Source organism: Oncorhynchus kisutch, linkage group LG7 (genome assembly GCF_002021735.2).
Source record: "Oncorhynchus kisutch isolate 150728-3 linkage group LG7, Okis_V2, whole genome shotgun sequence".
NCBI classification, from domain to species: Eukaryota; Metazoa; Chordata; class Actinopteri; order Salmoniformes; family Salmonidae; genus Oncorhynchus; species Oncorhynchus kisutch.
Genome location: NC_034180.2, coordinates 2,855,445 through 2,875,528, shown reverse-complemented (window position 1 = coordinate 2,875,528; position 20,084 = coordinate 2,855,445). Strand labels below are relative to the sequence as shown.

General features: G+C 48.8%; 1 protein-coding gene across 6 annotated transcripts in view; it reads left to right on the top strand.

Annotated features, from left to right (window-relative positions):
• The window catches only part of lrba (LPS responsive beige-like anchor protein), a 343,066-nt gene that overhangs the window by 203,562 nt on the left and 119,420 nt on the right, over positions 1-20,084 (top strand). For all 6 annotated transcript variants that reach the window (XM_031828372.1, XM_031828375.1, XM_031828374.1 and 3 more), the window contains 2 exons: positions 18,302-18,419; positions 18,645-18,747. In XM_031828372.1, coding sequence (XP_031684232.1) covers positions 18,302-18,419; positions 18,645-18,747 — 221 coding nt within the window. The remainder of the gene's footprint in view (positions 1-18,301; positions 18,420-18,644; positions 18,748-20,084) is intronic.

The window sequence follows — 20,084 nt, the reverse complement described above, 5'->3', positions numbered from 1 at the left end:
TTTTGTCTTTGAGAAATACAAGATTTATGTCAAGATATATTTCAATATTTTTTTCTATCAAAACCATTTTATCTCGGTTTGTCAATTCAAACTATTATCCTTCAACAGTCCCATACTTCACAGTCCGTTCTTTCTCTCCCTGCTTCATTGGTTCTTGGAGTGTGTTGTGTGTTCAGAGTCTGACTTCTGCATTAATTCAATAAGCACTCCATCAGGCAGGCCAATCAGAAGAGGCCTCCATCAGGCGGCAGGCCAATCAACAGGGGCCATTTGTGGCCACATCTGGAGGAGGTTGAGGGGAGTTAGAGTGGTGGTGTTTCACCTTCAAGGCCTTCAGGGCCAGTGATGGAGACAGATGGAGGCCTGGAAGGCTGCAGCCACAAACACCTGCAGTCTGGAGCCATTAGGTATAGATGCAATCGGAGACTCTGAGACACTAGGAGGCATACAGTATAATACCACCATGGTACACCATGGCCCTTTCAAATAAAGTGTAGAATAAAGTCATATCTACAATTCTCTGGAATATATTTTAGGTACCTTTTCTACCACAGTCATTTTGTTTTACTTGTTTATTAATCTGTTTTGGTCCACTGTCTGACTCCATTCTTCTTTAGTGATTTAATTCTCACTCTCCTCTCCTCTTTATGTGTTTTCTACTGACCCCTCCTCTGTCTATCTATCACAGCCCTAGCATATATAGCAATATCTCCAGCCCCGGACAATAACGACCACACCGCTGCAATTTGTCCAGCAGCCGCTTCGACCAAGTGGGTCATAGGCGGCACACCTTTCTCTCCCCTGGATAGTTTATCGTGCCACTGTGTCACCCTCCAAGCTTTTTCAACTGCAAGGGAAAAGGTGTGTGTGGAGGAGAGGGAGGGAATGTTGATTCCCGCCCTGGGACTTTACAAGACAGGGTTTCTGAAAAACATCGGTCTCAAATATTATATCTGGATATGTTTTTGGAGTGAAGATGCATCGGTCTGGTTCACAATATGATATGAGGTGACGAGCGGCGTCGCTTCTAGACCTGTCATATGAGAGACTGGCCGCAACATCATCAATTTAGCCCTCAGTGCCTCACAGACAAGTACTCACTCTGAGGAGGAGAGGATCACTGGAAACACAGGGGGGTGTAGAAATGAACCCCTGGAACAGAGAGTAAAGGTTACTCACCACACACCCACCTAGAACAGAGAGTAAAGGTTACTCACCACACACCCACCTGGAACAGAGAGTAAAGGTTACTCACCACACACCCACCTAGAACAGAGAGTAAAGGTTACTCACCACACACCCACCTGGAACAGAGAGTAAAGGTTACTCACCACACACCCACCTGGAACAGAGAGTAAAGGTTACTCACCACCCACCTGGAACAGAGAGTAAAGGTTACTCACCACCCACCCACCTGGAACAGAGAGTATAGGTTACTCACTACCCACCTGGAACAGAGAGTAAAGGTTACTCACCACCCACCCACCTGGAACAGAGAGTAAAGGTTACTCACCACCCACCTGAAACAGAGAGTAAAGGTTACTCACCACCCACCACCTGGAACAGAGAGTAAAGGTTACTCACCACCCACCCACCTGGAACAGAAAGTAAAGGTTACTCACCCACCTGGAACAGAAAGTAAAGGTTACTCACCCACCCACCCACCTGGAACAGAGAGTAAAGGTTACTCGCCACCCACCCACCTGGAACAGAGAGTAAAGGTTACTCGCCACCCACCCACCTGGAACAGAGAGTAAAGGTTACTCGCCACCCACCCACCTGGAACAGAGAGTATAGGTTACTCACTACCCACCTGGAACAGAGAGTAAAGGTTACTCACCACCCACCCACCTGGAACAGAGAGTAAAGGTTACTCACCACCCACCTGAAACAGAGAGTAAAGGTTACTCACCACCCACCACCTGGAACAGAGAGTAAAGGTTACTCACCACCCACCCACCTGGAACAGAAAGTAAAGGTTACTCACCCACCTGGAACAGAAAGTAAAGGTTACTCACCCACCCACCCACCTGGAACAGAGAGTAAAGGTTACTCGCCACCCACCCACCTGGAACAGAGAGTAAAGGTTACTCGCCACCCACCCACCTGGAACAGAGAGTAAAGGTTACTCGCCACCCACCCACCTGGAACAGAGAGTATAGGTTACTCACTACCCACCTGGAACAGAGAGTAAAGGTTACTCGCCACCCACCCACCTGGAACAGAGAGTAAAGGTTACTCGCCACCCACCCACCTGGAACAGAGAGTAAAGGTTACTCGCCACCCACCCACCTGGAACAGAGAGTAAAGGTTACTCCCACCCACCCACCTGGAACAGAGAGTAAAGGTTACTCGCCACCCACCCACCTGGAGCAGAGAGTAAAGGTTACTCGCCACCCACCCACCTGGAACAGAGAGTAAAGGTTACTCACCCACCCACCTGGAACAGAGAGTACAGGTTACTCACCCACCCACCTGGAACAGAGAGTAAAGTTTACTCACCACCCACCCACCTGGAACAGAGAGTAAAGGTTACTCACCACCCACCCACCTGGAACAGAGAGTAAAGGTTACCTACCACCCACCCACCTGGAACAGAAAGTAAAGGTTACTCACCCACCCACCCACCTGGAACAGAGAGTAAAGGTTACTCACCACCCACCCACCTAGAACAGAGAGTAAAGGTTAATCACCACACACCCACCTAGAACAGAGAGTAAAGGTTACTCACCACACACCCACCTAGAACAGAGAGTAAAGGTTACTCACCACACACCCACCTGGAACAGAGAGTAAAGGTTACTCACCGCCCACCTGGAACAGAGAGTAAAGGTTACTCACCACCCACCCACCTGGAACAGAGAGTATAGGTTACTCACTACCCACCTGGAACAGAGAGTAAAGGTTACTCACACACCTGGAACAGAAAGTAAAGGTTACTCACCACCCACCCACCTGGAACAGAAAGTAAAGGTTACTCACCCACCCACCCACCTGGAACAGAGAGTAAAGGTTACTCAACACCCACCCACCTAGAACAGAGAGTAAAGGTTACTCACCACACACCCACCTGGAACAGAGAGTAAAGGTTACTCACCACCCACCCACCTGGAACAGAGAGTAAAGGTTACTGACCACACACCCACCTGGAACAGAGAGTAAAGGTTACTCACCACCCACCCACCTGGAACAGAAAGTAAAGGTTACTCACCCACCTGGAACAGAAAGTAAAGGTTACTCACCAACCTGGAACAGAAAGTAAAGGTTACTCACCACCCACCCACACACCCACCTGGAACAGAAAGTAAAGGTTACTCACCACAAACCCACCTGGAACAGAGAGTAAAGGTTACTCACCACCCACCCACCTGGAACAGAGAGTAAAGGTTACTGACCACACACCCACCTGGAACAGAGAGTAAAGGTTACTCACCCACCTGGAACAGAGAGTAAAGGTTACTCACCACCCACCCACCTGGAACAGAGAGTAAAGGTTTCTCACCACACACCCACATGGAACAGAGAGTAAAGGTTACTCACCACACACCCACCTGGAACAGAAAGTAAAGGTTACTCACCCACCTGGAACAGAAAGTAAAGGTTACTCACCCACCCACCCACCTGGAACAGAGAGTAAAGGTTACTCACCCACCCACCCACCTGGAACAGAGAGTAAAAGTTACTCACCACCCACCCACCTAGAACAGAGAGTAAAGGTTACTCACCACCCACCCACCTGGAACAGAAAGTAAAGGTTACTCACCACCCACCCACACACCCACCTGGAACAGAAAGTAAAGGTTACTCACCACAAACCCACCTGGAACAGAGAGTAAAGGTTACTCACCACCCACCCACCTGGAACAGAGAGTAAAGGTTACTCACCACCCACCCACCTGGAACAGAGAGTAAAGGTTACTCACCACCCACCCACCTGGAACAGAAAGTAAAGGTTACTCACCCACCTGGAACAGAAGTAAAGGTTACTCACCCACCCACCCACCTGGAACAGAGAGTAAAGGTTACTCACCCACCCACCCACCTGGAACAGAGAGTAAAGGTTACTCACCACCCACCCACCTAGAACAGAGAGTAAAGGTTACTCACCACACACCCACCTAGAACAGAGAGTAAAGGTTACTCACCACACACCCACCTAGAACAGAGAGTAAAGGTTACTCACCACACACCCACCTAGAACAGAGAGTAAAGGTTACTCACCACCCACCCACCTGGAACAGAGAGTAAAGGTTACTCACCCACCTGGAACAGAAAGTGAAGGTTACTCACCACCCACCCACCTGGAACAGAGAGTAAAGGTTACTCACCACCCACCCACCTGGAACAGAAAGTAAAGGTTACTCACCCACCTGGAACAGAAAGTAAAGGTTACTCACCCACCACCCACCTGGAACAGAGAGTAAAGGTTACTCACCACACACCCACCTAGAACAGAGAGTAGAGGTTACTCACCACACACCCACCTAGAAGAGAGAGTAAAGTTTACTCACCCCCCACCCACCTGGAACAGAGACTAAAGGTTACTCACCACCCACCCACCTGGAACAGAGAGTAAAGGTTACTCACCACCCACCCACCTGGAACAGAGAGTAAAGGTTACTCACCACCCACCTGGAACAGAGAGTAAAGGTTACTCACCCACCCACCTGTAACAGAATGTAAAGGTTACTCACCACCCAGCTGGAACAGAGAGTAAAGGTTACTCACCCACCCACCCACCTGGAACAGAGAGTAAAGGTTACTCACCCACCCAGCTGTAACAGAATGTAAAGGTTACTCACCCACCTGAAACAGAGAGTAAAGGTTACTCACCCACCCACATGGAACAGAAAGTAAAGGTTACTCACCCACCCACCCACCTGGAACAGAGAGTAAAGGTTACTCACCCACCCACCCACCCACCTGGAACAGAGAGTAAAGGTTACTCACCCACCCACCTGTAACATAATGTAAAGGTTACTCACCACCCACCTGAAACAGAGAGTAAAGGTTACTCACCACCCACCACCTGGAACAGAGAGTAAAGGTTACTCACCACCCACCCACCTGGAACAGAAAGTAAAGGTTACTCACCCACCTGGAACAGAAAGTAAAGGTTACTCACCCACCCACCCACCTGGAACAGAGAGTAAAGGTTACTCGCCACCCACCCACCTGGAACAGAGAGTAAAGGTTACTCGCCACCCACCCACCTGGAACAGAGAGTAAAGGTTACTCGCCACCCACCCACCTGGAACAGAGAGTAAAGGTTACTCACCACCCACCTGGAACAGAGAGTAAAGGTTACTCACCACCCACCACCTGGAACAGAGAGTAAAGGTTACTCACCACCCACCCACCTGGAACAGAAAGTAAAGGTTACTCACCCACCTGGAACAGAAAGTAAAGGTTACTCACCCACCCACCCACCTGGAACAGAGAGTAAAGGTTACTCGCCACCCACCCACCTGGAACAGAGAGTAAAGGTTACTCGCCACCCACCCACCTGGAACAGAGAGTAAAGGTTACTCGCCACCCACCCACCTGGAACAGAGAGTAAAGGTTACTCCCACCCACCCACCTGGAACAGAGAGTAAAGGTTACTCGCCACCCACCCACCTGGAGCAGAGAGTAAAGGTTACTCGCCACCCACCCACCTGGAACAGAGAGTAAAGGTTACTCACCCACCCACCTGGAACAGAGAGTACAGGTTACTCACCCACCCACCTGGAACAGAGAGTAAAGTTTACTCACCACCCACCCACCTGGAACAGAGAGTAAAGGTTACTCACCACCCACCCACCTGGAACAGAGAGTAAAGGTTACCTACCACCCACCCACCTGGAACAGAAAGTAAAGGTTACTCACCCACCTGGAACAGAAAGTAAAGGTTACTCACCCACCCACCCACCTGGAACAGAGAGTAAAGGTTACTCACCACCCACCCACCTAGAACAGAGAGTAAAGGTTAATCACCACACACCCACCTAGAACAGAGAGTAAAGGTTACTCACCACACACCCACCTAGAACAGAGAGTAAAGGTTACTCACCACACACCCACCTGGAACAGAGAGTAAAGGTTACTCACCGCCCACCTGGAACAGAGAGTAAAGGTTACTCACCACCCACCCACCTGGAACAGAGAGTATAGGTTACTCACTACCCACCTGGAACAGAGAGTAAAGGTTACTCACACACCTGGAACAGAAAGTAAAGGTTACTCAACACCCACCCACCTAGAACAGAGAGTAAAGGTTACTCACCACACACCCACCTGGAACAGAGAGTAAAGGTTACTCACCACCCACCCACCTGGAACAGAGAGTAAAGGTTACTCACCACCCACCCACCTGGAACAGAGAGTAAAGGTTACTGACCACACACCCACCTGGAACAGAGAGTAAAGGTTACTCACCACCCACCCACCTGGAACAGAAAGTAAAGGTTACTCACCCACCTGGAACAGAAAGTAAAGGTTACTCACCAACCTGGAACAGAAAGTAAAGGTTACTCACCACCCACCCACACACCCACCTGGAACAGAAAGTAAAGGTTACTCACCACAAACCCACCTGGAACAGAGAGTAAAGGTTACTCACCACCCACCCACCTGGAACAGAGAGTAAAGGTTACTGACCACACACCCACCTGGAACAGAGAGTAAAGGTTACTCACCCACCTGGAACAGAGAGTAAAGGTTACTCACCACCCACCCACCTGGAACAGAGAGTAAAGGTTTCTCACCACACACCCACATGGAACAGAGAGTAAAGGTTACTCACCACACACCCACCTGGAACAGAAAGTAAAGGTTACTCACCCACCTGGAACAGAAAGTAAAGGTTACTCACCCACCCACCCACCTGGAACAGAGAGTAAAGGTTACTCACCCACCCACCCACCTGGAACAGAGAGTAAAAGTTACTCACCACCCACCCACCTAGAACAGAGAGTAAAGGTTACTCACCACCCACCCACCTGGAACAGAAAGTAAAGGTTACTCACCACCCACCCACACACCCACCTGGAACAGAAAGTAAAGGTTACTCACCACAAACCCACCTGGAACAGAGAGTAAAGGTTACTCACCACCCACCCACCTGGAACAGAGAGTAAAGGTTACTCACCACCCACCCACCTGGAACAGAGAGTAAAGGTTACTCACCACCCACCCACCTGGAACAGAGAGTAAAGGTTTCTCACCACACACCCACATGGAACAGAGAGTAAAGGTTACTCACCACCCACCCACCTGGAACAGAAAGTAAAGGTTACTCACCCACCTGGAACAGAAAGTAAAGGTTACTCACCCACCCACCCACCTGGAACAGAGAGTAAAGGTTACTCACCCACCCACCCACCTGGAACAGAGAGTAAAGGTTACTCACCACCCACCCACCTAGAACAGAGAGTAAAGGTTACTCACCACACACCCACCTAGAACAGAGAGTAAAGGTTACTCACCACACACCCACCTAGAACAGAGAGTAAAGGTTACTCACCACACACCCACCTAGAACAGAGAGTAAAGGTTACTCACCACCCACCCACCTGGAACAGAGAGTAAAGGTTACTCACCCACCTGGAACAGAAAGTGAAGGTTACTCACCACCCACCCACCTGGAACAGAGAGTAAAGGTTACTCACCACCCACCCACCTGGAACAGAAAGTAAAGGTTACTCACCCACCTGGAACAGAAAGTAAAGGTTACTCACCCACCACCCACCTGGAACAGAGAGTAAAGGTTACTCACCACACACCCACCTAGAACAGAGAGTAGAGGTTACTCACCACACACCCACCTAGAAGAGAGAGTAAAGTTTACTCACCCCCCACCCACCTGGAACAGAGACTAAAGGTTACTCACCACCCACCCACCTAGAACAGAGAGTAAAGGTTACTCACCACACACCCACCTGGAACAGAGAGTAAAGGTTACTCACCACCCACCCACCTGGAACAGAGAGTAAAGGTTACTCACCACCCACCCACCTGGAACAGAGAGTAAAGGTTACTGACCACACACCCACCTGGAACAGAGAGTAAAGGTTACTCACCACCCACCCACCTGGAACAGAAAGTAAAGGTTACTCACCCACCTGGAACAGAAAGTAAAGGTTACTCACCAACCTGGAACAGAAAGTAAAGGTTACTCACCACCCACCCACACACCCACCTGGAACAGAAAGTAAAGGTTACTCACCACAAACCCACCTGGAACAGAGAGTAAAGGTTACTCACCACCCACCCACCTGGAACAGAGAGTAAAGGTTACTGACCACACACCCACCTGGAACAGAGAGTAAAGGTTACTCACCCACCTGGAACAGAGAGTAAAGGTTACTCACCACCCACCCACCTGGAACAGAGAGTAAAGGTTTCTCACCACACACCCACATGGAACAGAGAGTAAAGGTTACTCACCACACACCCACCTGGAACAGAAAGTAAAGGTTACTCACCCACCTGGAACAGAAAGTAAAGGTTACTCACCCACCCACCCACCTGGAACAGAGAGTAAAGGTTACTCACCCACCCACCCACCTGGAACAGAGAGTAAAAGTTACTCACCACCCACCCACCTAGAACAGAGAGTAAAGGTTACTCACCACCCACCCACCTGGAACAGAAAGTAAAGGTTACTCACCACCCACCCACACACCCACCTGGAACAGAAAGTAAAGGTTACTCACCACAAACCCACCTGGAACAGAGAGTAAAGGTTACTCACCACCCACCCACCTGGAACAGAGAGTAAAGGTTACTCACCACCCACCCACCTGGAACAGAGAGTAAAGGTTACTCACCACCCACCCACCTGGAACAGAGAGTAAAGGTTTCTCACCACACACCCACATGGAACAGAGAGTAAAGGTTACTCACCACCCACCCACCTGGAACAGAAAGTAAAGGTTACTCACCCACCTGGAACAGAAAGTAAAGGTTACTCACCCACCCACCCACCTGGAACAGAGAGTAAAGGTTACTCACCCACCCACCCACCTGGAACAGAGAGTAAAGGTTACTCACCACCCACCCACCTAGAACAGAGAGTAAAGGTTACTCACCACACACCCACCTAGAACAGAGAGTAAAGGTTACTCACCACACACCCACCTAGAACAGAGAGTAAAGGTTACTCACCACACACCCACCTAGAACAGAGAGTAAAGGTTACTCACCACCCACCTAGAACAGAGAGTAAAGGTTACTCACCACCCACCCACCTGGAACAGAGAGTAAAGGTTACTCACCCACCTGGAACAGAAAGTGAAGGTTACTCACCACCCACCCACCTGGAACAGAGAGTAAAGGTTACTCACCACCCACCCACCTGGAACAGAAAGTAAAGGTTACTCACCCACCTGGAACAGAAAGTAAAGGTTACTCACCCACCACCCACCTGGAACAGAGAGTAAAGGTTACTCACCACACACCCACCTAGAACAGAGAGTAGAGGTTACTCACCACACACCCACCTAGAAGAGAGAGTAAAGTTTACTCACCCCCCACCCACCTGGAACAGAGACTAAAGGTTACTCACCACCCACCCACCTGGAACAGAGAGTAAAGGTTACTCACCACCCACCCACCTGGAACAGAGAGTAAAGGTTACTCACCACCCACCTGGAACAGAGAGTAAAGGTTACTCACCCACCCACCTGTAACAGAATGTAAAGGTTACTCACCACCCAGCTGGAACAGAGAGTAAAGGTTACTCACCCACCCACCCACCTGGAACAGAGAGTAAAGGTTACTCACCCACCCAGCTGTAACAGAATGTAAAGGTTACTCACCCACCCACATGGAACAGAAAGTAAAGGTTACTCACCCACCCACCCACCTGGAACAGAGAGTAAAGGTTACTCACCCACCCACCCACCTGGAACAGAGAGTAAAGGTTACTCACCCACCCACCCACCTGGAACAGAGAGTAAAGGTTACTCACCAACCACCTGGAACAGAGAGTAAAGGTTACTCACCCACCCACCCACCTGGAACAGAGAGTAAAGGTTACTCACCAACCACCTGGAACAGAGAGTAAAGGTTACTCATCACCCACCCACCTGGAACAGAGAGTAAAGGTTACTCACCCACCCACATTGAACAGAGAGTAAAGGTTACTCACCCACCCACCCACCTGGAACAGAGAGTAAAGGTTACTCACCATCCACCTGGAACAGAATGTAAAGGTTACTCACCCACCTGGAACAGAGAGTAAAGGTTACTCACCACCCACCCACCTGGAACAGAGAGTAAAGGTTACTCACCACACACCCACATGGAACAGAGAGTAAAGGTTACTCACCACCCACCCACCTGGAACAGAGAGTAAAGGTTACTCACCACCCACCCACCTGGAACAGAGAGTAAAGGTTACTCACCCACCCACCTGGAACAGAGAGTAAAGGTTACTCACCACACACCCACCTAGAACAGAGAGTAAAGGTTACTCACCACCCACCCACCTGGAACAGAGAGTAAAGGTTACTCACCACCCACCCACCTAGAACAGAGAGTAAAGGTTAATCACCACACACCCACCTAGAACAGAGAGTAAAGGTTACTCACCACACACCCACCTGGAACAGAGAGTAAAGGTTACTCACCACCCACCCACCTAGAACAGAGAGTAAAGGTTACTCACCACACACCCACCTGGAACAGAAAGTAAAGGTTACTCACCCACCCACCCACCTGGAACAGAGAGTAAAGGTTACTCACCCACCCACCCACCTGGAACAGAGAGTAAAGGTTACTCACCACCCACCCACCTAGAACAGAGAGTAAAGGTTACTCACCACACACCCACCTAGAACATAGAGTAAAGGTTACTCACCACCCACCCACCTGGAACAGAGAGTAAAGGTTACTCACCACACACCCACCTGGAACAGAGAGTAAAGGTTACTCACCACCCACCCACCTAGAACAGAGAGTAAAGGTTACTCACCACCCACCCACCTGGAACAGAGAGTAAAGGTTACTCACCACCCACCCACCTAGAACAGAGAGTAAAGGTTAATCACCACACACCCACCTAGAACAGAGAGTAAAGGTTACTCACCACACACCCACCTGGAACAGAGAGTAAATGTTTCTCATCCACCTGGAACAGAGAGTAAAGGTTACTCACCAACCTGGAACAGAAAGTAAATGTTACTCACCACCCACCCACACACCCACCTGGAACAGAAAGTAAAGGTTACTCACCACAAACCCACCTGGAACAGAGAGTAAAGGTTACTCACCACCCACCCACCTGGAACAGAGAGTAAAGGTTACTCACCACCCACCCACCTAGAACAGAGAGTAAAGGTTACTCACCACCCACCCACCTAGAACAGAGAGTAAAGGTTACTCACCACACACCCACCTGGAACAGAGAGTAAATGTTTCTCATCCACCTGGAACAGAGAGTAAAGGTTACTCACCAACCTGGAACAGAAAGTAAATGTTACTCACCACCCACCCACACACCCACCTGGAACAGAAAGTAAAGGTTACTCACCACAAACCCACCTGGAACAGAGAGTAAAGGTTACTCACCACCCACCCACCTGGAACAGAAAGTAAAGGTTACTCACCCACCTGGAACAGAAAGTAAAGGTTACTCACCCACCCACCCACCTGGAACAGAGAGTAAAGGTTACTCACCCACCCACCCACCTGGAACAGAGAGTAAAGGTTACTCACCACCCACCCACCTAGAACAGAGAGTAAAGGTTACTCACCACACACCCACCTAGAACATAGAGTAAAGGTTACTCACCACCCACCCACCTGGAACAGAGAGTAAAGGTTACTCACCACCCACCCACCTAGAACAGAGAGTAAAGGTTAATCACCACACACCCACCTAGAACAGAGAGTAAAGGTTACTCACCACACACCCACCTGGAACAGAGAGTAAATGTTTCTCATCCACCTGGAACAGAGAGTAAAGGTTACTCACCAACCTGGAACAGAAAGTAAATGTTACTCACCACCCACCCACACACCCACCTGGAACAGAAAGTAAAGGTTACTCACCACAAACCCACCTGGAACAGAGAGTAAAGGTTACTCACCACCCACCCACCTGGAACAGAGAGTAAAGGTTACTCACCACCCACCCACCTAGAACAGAGAGTAAAGGTTACTCACCACCCACCCACCTAGAACAGAGAGTAAAGGTTACTCACCACACACCCACCTGGAACAGAGAGTAAATGTTTCTCATCCACCTGGAACAGAGAGTAAAGGTTACTCACCAACCTGGAACAGAAAGTAAATGTTACTCACCACCCACCCACACACCCACCTGGAACAGAAAGTAAAGGTTACTCACCACAAACCCACCTGGAACAGAGAGTAAAGGTTACTCACCACCCACCCACCTGGAACAGAAAGTAAAGGTTACTCACCCACCTGGAACAGAAAGTAAAGGTTACTCACCCACCCACCCACCTGGAACAGAGAGTAAAGGTTACTCACCCACCCACCCACCTGGAACAGAGAGTAAAGGTTACTCACCACCCACCCACCTAGAACAGAGAGTAAAGGTTACTCACCACACACCCACCTAGAACATAGAGTAAAGGTTACTCACCACCCACCCACCTGGAACAGAGAGTAAAGGTTACTCACCACCCACCCACCTGGAACAGAGAGTAAAGGTTACTCACCCACCTGGAACAGAAAGTAAAGGTTACTCACCCACCCACCCACCCACCTGGAACAGAGAGTAAAGGTTACTCACCCACCCACCTGGAACAGAAAGTAAAGGTTACTCACCCACCTGGAACAGAAAGTAAAGTTTATTCACCACCCACCCACCTGGAACAGAGAGTACAGGTTACTCACCCACCCACATGGAACAGAGAGTAAAGGTTACTCACCACCCACCTGGAACAGAGAGTAAAGGTTACTCACCCACCGACCCACCTGGAACAGAAAGTAAAGGTTACTCACCCACCTGGAACAGAAAGTAAAGGTTACTCACCACACACCCACCTAGAACAGAGAGTAAAGGTTACTCACCACACACCCACCTAGAACAGAGAGTAAAGGTTACTCACCACCCACCCACCTGGAACAGAGAGTAAAGGTTACTCACCCACCTGGAACAGAAAGTAAAGGTTACTCACCCACCCACCCACCTGGAACAGAGAGTAAAGGTTACTCACCACACACCCATCTAGAACAGAGAGTAAAGGTTACTCACCCACCCACCCACCTGGAACAGAGAGTAAAGGTTACTCACCCACCCACCTGGAACAGAAAGTAAAGGTTACTCACCCACCTGGAACAGAAAGTAAAGTTTATTCACCACCCACCCACCTGGAACAGAGAGTACAGGTTACTCACCCACCCACATGGAACAGAGAGTAAAGGTTACTCACCACCCACCTGGAACAGAGAGTAAAGGTTACTCACCCACCGACCCACCTGGAACAGAAAGTAAAGGTTACTCACCCACCTGGAACAGAAAGTGAAGGTTACTCACCACCCACCCACCTGGAACAGAGAGTAAAGGTTACTCACCACCCACCCACCTAGAACAGAGAGTAAAGGTTACTCACCACACACCCACCTAGAACAGAGAGTAAAGGTTACTCACCACCCACCCACCTGGAACAGAGAGTAAAGGTTACTCACCACCCACCCACCTGGAACAGAGAGTAAAGGTTACTCACCACCCACCCACCTGGAACAGAGAGTAAAGGTTACTCACCACCCACCTGGAACAGAGAGTAAAGGTTACTCACCCACCCACCTGTAACAGAATGTAAAGGTTACTCACCACCCAGCTGGAACAGAGAGTAAAGGTTACTCACCCACCCACCCACCTGGAACAGAGAGTAAAGGTTACTCACCCACCCACCCACCCACCTGGAACAGAGAGTAAAGGTTACTCACCCACCTGGAACAGAGAGTAAAGGTTACTCACCACCCACCCACCTGGAACAGAGAGTAAAGGTTACTCAGACACCCACCCACCTGGAACAGAGAGTAAAGGTTACTCACCACCCACCCACCTGGAACAGAGAGTAAAGGTTACTCACCACCCACCCACCTGGAACAGAGAGTAAAAGTTACTCACCACCCACCCACCTGGAACAGAGAGTAAAGGTTACTCACCACCCACCCACCTGTAACAGAGAGTAAAGGTTTCTCACCACACACCCACATGGAACAGAGAGTAAAGGTTACTCACCACCCACCCACTTGGAACAGAGAGTAAAAGTTACTCACCACCCACCCACCTGGAACAGAGAGTAAAGGTTACTCACCCACCCACCTGGAACAGAGAGTAAAGGTTACTCACCACCCACCCAACTGGAACAGAGAGTAAAGGTTACTCACCACCCACCCACCTGGAACAGAGATTAAAGGTTACTCACCACCCACCCACCTGGAACAGAGAGTAAAGGTTACTCACCACCCACCCACCTGGAACAGAGAGTAAAGGTTACTCACCACCCACCTGGAAAAGAGAGTAAAGGTTACTCACCACCCACCTGGAAAAGAGAGTAAAGGTTACTCACCACCCACCTTTCCATCTATCTTTTCACCTCTACAGGAAAGATGGCATGTAGTGTGGTTGAGGAGGCAGTGTGTGTGTGTATATCTCGCTCTGTCTGTGTGTGTGTGTGTCTGTGACATGTAGTGTGGTTGAGGAGGCAGTGTGTGTGTATCTCGTTCTGTCTGGGACATGTAGTCTAATGAGTGGTCGGTGTTGTTGACATGTGAACCTGATGGCCACCCTGTCTGTCTGTCCATCCTTACAGCGGATAGAGAAGTCAGACTGATCCAACTGTCTGTCTGAGGTGGTTTGTCATGACCTTCAGATCATACTGGTAAACGGACTCTGACAGACAGGGCAGGAGACACGCAGACCAGACTGGTAAACAGACTGACAGACAGGACAGGGCAGGAGACACGCAGACCAGACTGTCATATCTAGTTATTTAGACACTGCTTTGTTATAAATCGTTGAAATATATTTGTAAGTACTCAGTGATGATCATACAATAACGAGAATACAGTATATTACTAAAATAAAGTCAGTTGATTGGCGTGGTGCAGACTGCAGTGTAAAACGTCCCCCGATCCTCCCCCAGTCCCACAGGCAGTGTTGTTGTGTCATGCTCTGTTGAGGCTGTGGGTTGCAGAGTGAAAGTGTGCAACACAGTCTGTTAACACTGATCCAATAGGGTTAATTGTATCACAGGGAGTGGTGGCTGCTGTAGACGGTCATTGCCTGCCTTGTCTGCAGTGTGGAGATCAGTCCATGAGTGGCTGAAAGATGACGAGAAGTGATTTTCATAATTGAAAAAAATCTGACTGATGAAGACTCACCTAGATCAACTAAGACTTCATCAAAAATAGAAAGATCAAACTGATGAGGAAAAAACCTGACAAAATAGATCCTTATAAAACCTTCATCAAAAAACACATTATAGTGTCTTTCACAAATAACTTTGACGCCCAATGAAAGAAAATCCCTTCATAAGTCCTTTTGGATATTCTGTACCAGAATACAGCTTGAGGGGTTATTGTGACAGTGTTCCTATGGTGACGGGGCTGATGGGAGGCTGGTACCGTGTGGGGTCGTCCTGGGCCCAGCCTGTTAGGGTAGTGTAGGTGAGAGTCTGGGAGAGAGATGGATGGGCAGCCCAGTCTCTCCTCCAAAACCTCTCTAATCCACATTTAATTGAACTCCAGAGACTTTGAAGTGAGACTGTGGTGCAGGCAGATCTTATTCCTCTGAGAGGAGGGGGAGAGAGAGAGGGAGGGGGGAGAGAGGGAGAGGGAGAGAGAGAGGCTGCCAGGACGTCCTCAGCTAAGAGCCCCAGATGCTCTCTTCCACTGCAACCTACCCTTTAATGAGCTCCTTGAAGCTAGTGCTGGAGTTAGCACGCTATGCTAGTCGCATATTTGAATATTTCTTACCCCTTGGTGCCATACCTCAGTGACCCCTCTTCAATCCCCATGTCCCTTAACACCTAGTGTCATTAAAAGAGCTTTGAAACAAAAAGGGAGAAGCCCGGGTGAGAAAAAAAAAGCTAGTCAACAAAGCACGATAAGTGAGTTAGCGCAGAATCTAAAGATTGGATTAGCTTGAATATGAATCGCAGGAGGCCCGGACCGAGCATCTGTGGCTGTCAGGAGGGCTGACAGGCGTCGAGACAAGTCACTCTGACAACCGCAGAGAGAGAGAGAGAGTCCATTCTCCACAGAGAGAGATTAGGCTCAGCTCATTTTTGCATTTTTGCATTCTTTAGCGTTAGCCGACAAGCTCCTGTTTAACCTTGCAAGGTGCCAGTCCCGTTGTGAGAGGAATTAGAGAAAGCAGGTTAACTGACTATTTAGCATAAACTGTGCTGTTGACCCAATAGCACTCTTCATAAAAGCGTTGTCAAACCCAACTAGCTCTCACTGTCTCACGTCAGAATTAGATGTTAATCCATATTTATTCAACTTCAAATTTTAATGTTGTTGCAAATTTCAAAGTGTTTAATGTTAAATTTAGGAAATAACTCTGCATTTTTAAGTTTAGGGTTAAATTTAGGCATTAACTCTGAAATCTTAAGATGAAGCATTAACTCCAAATGGTTAAGTGGCTGGTTTACACGTCATCTCCCGATGTCCTCAGACGTGGACAGACGTCGAACACTGACTTGTATCACCGGTGACCTGGCTGGTCAAACCGGTCTTAATCTGGTGAAAACTGAGCCATTAAAAACCACTGCAATGGGCAGTTTGTGTTGGCATTATAGATTGATCTGAACAACATATCACTGTTTTCTGAACACATTTTACATTTGGCCTTGTAATTGGTACTCTTCAGAAAAGTAATAATTTTTTAGCTCTGAATATTGGTGCATACTTGAAATGATCTTGACAATAGTATGCATCTGATTCTGACCATGTCTTTATTTATATTTTAAGCAGAGAGGATACCCGCTGTCTAAATTACTGATGAGCTTTTAGTGAACTAAATGTCTGCCTCGTCCATCCCTCCCTCCTCCCTCTGAATAGTGAACAAAATGTCTGCCTCGTCCATCCCCCCTCCTCCCTCTGAATAGTGAACTAAATGTCTGCCTCGTCCATCCCTCCCTCCTCCCTCTGAATAGTGAACTAAATGTCTGCCTCGTCCATCCCCCCTCCTCCCTCTGAATAGTGAACTAAATGTCTGCCTCCTCCATCCCTCCCTCCTCCCTCTGAATAGTGAACTAAATGTCTGCCTTGTCCATCCCTCCCTCCTCCCTCTGAATAGTGAACTAAATGTCTGCCTCGTCCATCCCTCCCTCCTCCTTCTGAATAGTGAACTAAATGTCTGCCTCGTCCATCCCTCCCTCTGAATAGTGAACTAAATGTCTGCCTCGTCCATCTCTCCCTCCTCCCTCTGAATAGTGAACTAAATGTCTGCCTCGTCCATCCCTCCCTCCCCTCCTCCCTCTGAATAGTGAACTAAATGTCTGCCTCGTCCATCCCTCCCTCCTCCCTCTGAATAGTGAACTAAATGTCTGCCTCGTCCATCCCTCCCTCCCCTCCTCCCTCTGAATAGTGAACTAAATGTCTGCCTCGTCCATCCCTCCCTCCCCTCCTCCCTCTGAATAGTGAACTAAATGTCTGCCTCGTCCATCCCTCCCTCCTCCTTCTGAATAGTGAACTAAATGTCTGCCTCGTCCATCCCTCCCTCCTCCTTCTGAATAGTGAACTAAATGTCTGCCTTGTCCATCCCTCCCTCCTCCTTCTGAATAGTGAACTAAATGTCTGCCTCGTCCATCCCTCCCTCCCTCCCTCCCTCCTCCCTCTGAATAGGGCTCATTCTCTCGTTAAAGGAATCCCTTTTTCACGGAGGCTGATCAATATAACACATTAATCCTGCTGTTCGGGACGACACGTCACTTGGCTGTGATGAATGAACTAACACATCCTTCTCTTCCTCTCTCCTCTTCTTCTCCCCTTCTCTCTTCCTCTCTCTTCCTTTCTCTTCCTCTCTCCTCCTCTCTCCTCTCTTCTCTCCTGTCTTCTCTGCTCTTCCTCTCTCTTCCTTTCTCTTCCCCTCCATCTCTCTCCTCTCCTCTCTCCTCTCTTCTCTTCCTCTCTTCTCTTCCTCTCTCCTCTCTCTTCTCCTCTTTTCTTTCTTCTTTTATTACTTTCTTATCTCCTGTCTTTGCTCACCTCTCACCCTCATACCTTTCCTCCCTCTCTCCCCTCTCCTCCCTCTCTCTGCTCCCCTCCCTCTCTCCCCTCCCCTCCCTCTCTCCCCTCCCCTCCCTCTCTCCTCTCCTCTCCTCTCCAGATCCTAACCTACACAGAGGGCCTTCATGGTAAATGGCTGTTCACAGAGATCAGGGCTGTCTTCTCCAGACGTTACTTGCTACAGAACACTGCTCTGGAGATTTTCATGGCCAACAGAAGTAAGACCCACAACCAGCATATTTTATTCTAATATTATTCAGTAGAATCACAACCCTTAAATTATGACATGAGTTTGGATTTGAATCTGAAAGACAAATGAGTGAAATGTATCTTTGCCAGGATCTTTTTGAAAGCGTATATATTTGATTTAGAACTTGAAGCTGTTCCATTATCTGTGGAAACCAAGCCATGGATTGACAGAACTTGTTTGCCTTCCTCTGTAGCTGCGGTCATGTTCAACTTCCCAGATGCAGGCACGGTCAAGAAGGTGGTCCAATGCCTCCCTCGCGTGGGGGTGGGCACCAACTTTGGTCTCCCACAGACCAGGTCAGTCTATCTCTTTCTATTTTGTTCTCTCTCTCTGTCTCTCTCTGTCTCTCTCTGTCTCTCTCTGTCTCTCTCTGTCTCTCTCTGTCTCTCTCTGTCTCTCTCTGTCTCTCTCTCTCTGTCTCTCTCTCTCTGTCTCTCTCTCTCTCTCTCTCTCTCTCTCTCTCTCTCTCTCTCTCTCTCTCTCTCTCTCTTTGTCTCTCTGTCTCTCTCTCTGTCTCTCTGTCTGTCTCTCTCTGTCTCTGTCTCTCTCTGTCTCTCTGTCTCTCCATCTTCTTGCGGTGGAGGGTTGTTATGTGTTCATCCCCACTGTGTCTCGTTAGCTGACACTAAACACTTGTGGGCTTAGCGTGTAACACTGGCATTTCACGTGTCACACCATCACGCTTCAGCACGTTCTGAGAAAACCGCCACAGAAAGAGTGGAGAACACACACACACACACACACACACACACACACACACACACACACACACACACACACACACACACACACACACAGCCCCCCCCAACTCTCTCCCTCTTCTCCTCTTGCTTTCTTATGACTGCATGTCTGCAGCACCCTGCCATAGCCAAGTCCAGCCTGTGTACTGCACTGTCATGGCTGTAGCCAAGCCAAAGACAGAATGGAAATTGAGAAATGTCCAAGAAAATTCCCAAGGAGTATCTGTGTTTTGCTGCATAGTTGGCGTGATAGTGATATGTACCATCTATTTTGTAACCCACGAGAGAGTGTTGAAATGTGTGTTTTTGTAAGAGTCAGATTGTGTGGATCTGTTTGCTTTTGTGTTTGTGTGTGTGCGTGCACACGGGAGGGAGAGTGTGTCAGTCCCATTAATCAACATGGTGTAGCTCAGCCTGGGGGCACCGTGCCTCTCTTGACCTGGAGACAGCTGTACAGTCCAGTCCTGTTCTCACACCATCACTACTCCCTCAGCATTACATCCTTTACCACAACCTGCAGTACCTCTACCTCAATGTTTACCACAACCTGCAGTAACTCTACCTCAATGTTTACCACAACCTGCAGTAACTCTACCTCAATGTTTACCACAACCTGCAGTACCTCTACCTCAATGTTTACCACAACATGCAGTACCTCTACCTCAATGTTTACCACAACCTGCAGTACCTCTACCTCAATGTTTACCACAACCTGCAGTACCTCTACCTCACACTATGTTTACCACAACCTACAGTACCTCTACCTCACACTATAATGTTTACCACAACCTGCAGTACCTCTACCTCACGATGTTTACCACAACCTACTGTACCTCTACCTCACACTATAATGTTTACCACAACCTACCGTACCTCTACCTCACACTATAATG